This window comes from Balaenoptera ricei, chromosome X, assembly GCF_028023285.1.
Source record: "Balaenoptera ricei isolate mBalRic1 chromosome X, mBalRic1.hap2, whole genome shotgun sequence".
Taxonomy (NCBI): domain Eukaryota; kingdom Metazoa; phylum Chordata; class Mammalia; order Artiodactyla; family Balaenopteridae; genus Balaenoptera; species Balaenoptera ricei.
Window position 1 is genome coordinate 16,199,884 of NC_082660.1, and position 4,916 is coordinate 16,204,799.

The following is a 4,916-nucleotide window of genomic DNA, read 5'->3' on the forward strand; positions in this document are numbered from 1 at the left end:
GCCCATAAGCAGGGCAGGCCCAGAGTGTTGGCGAGTTAGTGCTTCTGGAAGCAATTCTAAACCAATGGTGGATGGGGAATGGGTGAATGAATCCTCCACCTTCCTGGTCCCCTGTGGGGACAACCCCGAGGCATGCTCTCCTCTGTATCCCAGAGCTCCCCAGCGGGATTGACCTTCAGTTGCCCACTCCACTAACTGGCTTGCTAACATACCTGATACTGTCTTCCTTTCTTTCCCTGTCTCACTCCCCCTCTCCCCAACCAGGGTTTCCTAGGATCACCTCTCAAAGAAACTATTTGCAACTGAATCCTTGTCTTGGAGTCTGCTTCTGGAAGGATCCCAAATTGAGATAATTCCTGGTTCTGCAACTCTAGTCAGGTCTTCCCCACTTCTCTCCTTGATGATTTTATACATTCCCCACCTGGCCTCTGGCCTGCAATCTCTTTTTCATCTTTCCTTACCACCCATTGCTCCCAGATCATCCCTCCTCCTAAAGCATTGCTTGGATCTGTTGTTCCCCCTGCTCTGAATCCTTAACTATTACCCTACCTTATAAGTGGGAACAAAAGTCCAAACCCCTCTCCCTTTTTTTTTTTTTTTTTTTTAAGAGCTCAGCTTTTTATTGAACGTGCTACTAAAGAGGTTTAGTCAAAAAGACCAAAGCCCATGTCATCATCAGACTCTTCAGATTCTTCTTTCTTTGCTTCCACTTTCTTCTCCTCAGCTGGGGCAGCAGTGGTGGAGGGGGCAGGACCTCCTGCTGGTGCAGGTCCACCTGCCCCCACATTGCAGATGAGGCTCCCGATGTTGACATTGGCCAAAGCCTTTGCAAACAAGCCTGGCCACAAAAGTTCAACATTTATACCGGCTGCTTGAATGAGGGCATTGATCTTATCCTCCGTGACCGTCACCTCAGCGGCGTGCAGGATGAGGGCCGAGTAGATGCAGGCGAGCTCCGAGACGGAGGCCATGGTGCGGGCGAGTGCTGGGCAGGGGCTGCCGGACGCGGTGCTAGTCGCCGGGTGAAGTGAGGGCCGCACCCCAACGCGGCCTTAGCTTCCTCGGAAGGACCGAGCGCCTTAGCGGAAACTGAGGAAAAGGTCTCCCTTTTTTTTTTTTGGCGGTGCCTCGCAGCTTGCGGGATCTTAATCTGCCCACACCCTCCCCAGCATTTGACCCACAATGTTCTTGAAGGCCTTAATGTGTCAGGTGCTCCTGCTGACCTGCCCTGCTCACAGTTGCTAAATATTTGTAGAATCAAAAAACTTAGAGGAGGGTGACAGGTCAGCTGGGCATTATACTTCTACCTTTATCCTACTTAAGAGAATTTCAGAGTACTTTTTTGCACTTAACAAATTTTCTGTGACTAGATTAGAAACAGCTTTTTCATCCCCAGTTCTTTCATTCCAGAGCTAGGGCTCTTATCAGCCCAACTGGAACAAATTCCGCAGGTGAAAGTCCTCCTGTAGTTTCGTACACTGGAATTTAACTTAAATTCTCTGGAGGAATTAAGCCACTGACTTTCCAATTGCTTTCTAGTTTGTTTAAACCACAATACGTACTGTAATGATAAACATTTCACAAATGCAGACAGAGGGAGGGAGACGGTGTGCTACATGGAACTAAGCAACATAAGAGGCCTCAGCTATAGCCTGGCTCTGCCCTTAATAGCTCACGTGATATTGAACAAGTCACGTAACTTCTCTGAACTTCAGTTTCCTCATCTGTAAAACAAGAAGGTTGTCTCTCAGATCCATTTTAGAGCTAACATGCTACTAACAAGGTTCTGGGATTTGAAGCTGTGGTTGCTGGGAATAAATAGGTGGGTAGATTCAAAGACTCAGAGACTAGATTTATTCATGCTTCCCATAATTTTAGTCAGTCCAAAAATCCACTTCACTGTTAAGTCCATAAAAATGATCATGAGTGCTACCCATCAGGACATGAACTAAACTCAGCCACAGTCTTTGCTTCCCCCAGAAACCCTTGCCTCTCCCCCTCCACCAGTGTCTTCCTGATCTTCAGGTTGGATGACTATAACCTGCCTAACTTGGTCCTGGCTTTCTCTTGAGAAAGGTAAATATTAAATGTGAAATGAAAACCACACATGTGCTAATGTTGGGATTAGTGAGGTGCTGAATTGTATTCTTACTTTGCTATTGTTGGCAAGTGTGGTATTCAGCCGAATTCAAAACAGTGAAACCATTTCTAAACCAGAAATGTTAGTCCAAAGTTTTGCATCTACCATGTGGCTTATTACTCTACCAAAGTGGGATGGAAGGGCCCTCCACTAGGAGGCAGGGCAGGCAGTACTGGTGTGGTGTGGTCTAGGGGTTCTGGGGAAGCCCCACCTCCAGCCTCCGTGCTCGGCCAGTCACAAAGAAGAGAAGGGAAGGGAAGGGAAGGAAAGGGAAGGGAAGAGATTGTTCCCATGTAGTCTGCTCTGGTGAAGATTGCTGGGAAGGGTTATCCGCTAGACCATCATTGGTCATTAAAATATAAACTCTCATTCATTTCCAAGATTAACTAGTCTCCAAGCAGCGCTGAAAGGGGGTGTGAAGTAAGCCTCACATGTGCAATTTCTCAGGTATTCATTCCAATAGCTCTTTGGGAAGGTGTCACTAGTCCCATTAGACACTGAAGAAACCAAGTCTTCTAAAAGTAAGTGACCCACATGGTCACATAGTTGGCAAGTCAGGGTTTAAACCAGGGCTTTCTGGTTGTAACTCCAGCAGTCAGTGCAGCCACCAGCCATCTACCCTTAGAAATGCAAGAATGTGCCCTTTCTACTCTCCTACACAGCAGCTCAAAGTGAAAGTTGGAACCACCTTTGGGAAAAAGATTTGCATTATATATCAAGGCGCTTTAAAATGTTTATGCCTTTTGACTGTGTGATTCCACTTTTAGGAATCTTCCTGAAAGAAAGTACCTGAGGGACTTCCTTGGTGGCACAGTGGTTAAGAATCCACCTGCCAAATGCAGGGGACACGGGCTCGACCCCTGGTCCGGGAAGATCCCACATGCCGCGGAGCAACTAAGCCCGTGTGCCACAACTACCGAGCCCATGTGCCACAACTACTGAAGCCCATGAGCTTAGAGCCCATGCTCCGCAACAAGAGAAGCCACCGCAATGAGAAGCCCACGCACTGCAACAAAGAGTAGCCTCTGCTCGCTGCAACTAGAGAAAGCCCACGGGCAGCAACGAAGACCCAACACAGCCAAAAATAAATTAAATAAATAAATAAATATATTAAAAAATAATAAGTAAAATTCTAAGAAAAAAGAAAAAAGAAGAGGAAGAGACACAGAGGAGCAATCATGTGAAAAGGCAGCAAGAGAGTGGCTATCCACAAGCTCAGGAGCAACCAACTCTGCCAGCACCTTGATCTTGGACTTCCAGACTCCAGAAGTGTGAGAAAATAAATTTCTGTTGTTAAAGCCACCCACTCTGCTGCACCTTGTCATGGCAGCCCTAACAAAATAATACAGCCTCCATCTCTGTTGTGTCTGAAGCCCAGAACCCCAAGTCACCTCTCTTTCCTCCAATTCCCAAACCCACATGGCTCCTAACCCAGTGTTTTCAAACCACATATTGGAACCCAGCAGTGGGCTGTAAAGTCAATCTTGACCAACATATTAAAAATTAAATAGGATAAAAGAGAAGAGAATAAAATGCAACAGAATAGCACAGAAGAGGATAAAATAAAATAGGAAATAGAATGTGATGCATGTGGTGAAGATGAAGTATTGCTCATATGAAATCTTTATTTCCATTATATATGTCTATGTGTGTATACTGGGTCATGCTGTAAACCGTATTTCATACTGTGGGTCATGGTAAAAATAAATTTCAGAGCAACTGACCTAATTTCACCCCATATTCTGTCTTTCTTCAACTCCCAAAGCACTTTCATTATGGTCCATCATCAGCAAAATCCCCCATGCACTTAACCTCTTCCAAATGTTTTGTTCATCTTGCTCAAACCAAAACTAAAAAATACAAGTCTCACAAGTATAACCACAGCAAGGGTAGATATTATTAGGTGTGCTCCGAGCAAGAAACCTACTTCATCTTGATTCTTGACTCACAGTGGATTTGAGACAGGAGGGAAGGGGGCAGGGCACAACCTTTAAAAGAATGACTAAGCCCTTGAGGATACAAAAACTGGTTAGAATCAATTAGGCCCAAGATGATGGAAGATTCGACTTCCACTAGACCTTGAGCCTCGTTATATCAAGACATTCATTGTAATGCATTAGCATATGCTAAAGAACACAGCCACAGGCGCCATGAGCGTTCGGAGGCTGACCATAAAAGGCCAAAAAGTAGGCATTGGCCCAATTCCTGGAACCCGCCCCCCCAGCCCCTTCCCCAAAATAGTTGGAATAATCCTCCCACTTGTTAGCCTATGAAACTACCCAGCCCATAAAAACTCACCACCCCATATTTCAGGGCCACCCTCGCCTTTTGAGATGGACCGTCACCGCATTCTGTCTATGGAACGTGCATCACCCAGGGCTTTTTGGCTTCTGAGACGGACTGCATTCTGTCTACGGAGTGTGTATCTCTCTCAATAAATCTACTTCTTACCTATTACTTTGCCTCTTGCTGAATTTCTTCTGCACTGACACATGAAGAAGCTGAGCTTCATTAAGTCCTGAGACCAGGTGTGTGATTTCAATTAAAAGACAGTGGGTTTCGGCTTCCCTGGTGGCGCAGCGGTTGAGAATCTGCCTGCTAATGCAGGGGACACGGGTTCAAGTCCTGGTCTGGGAAGATCCCACATGCCGCGGAGCAACTAGGCCCGTGAGCCACAGCTGCTGAGCCTGCGCGTCTGGAGCCTGTGCTCCGCAACAAGAGAGGCCGCGATAGTGAGAGGCCCGCGCACCGCGATGAAGAGTGGCCCCCGCTTGCC

At 46.5% G+C, this 4,916-nt stretch overlaps 1 protein-coding gene across 1 annotated transcript; it reads right to left on the minus strand.

Moving 5' to 3' along the window:
- Window positions 1-591: 591 nt before the first annotated feature.
- Window positions 592-986, minus strand: LOC132357448 (large ribosomal subunit protein P1-like). The gene has a single exon (XM_059910893.1). It carries the CDS (start codon window positions 969-971, stop codon window positions 645-647), a length of 327 nt encoding a protein of 108 aa, XP_059766876.1. The 5' UTR covers window positions 972-986; the 3' UTR covers window positions 592-644.
- Between the last annotated feature and the right edge of the window lie 3,930 nt (window positions 987-4,916).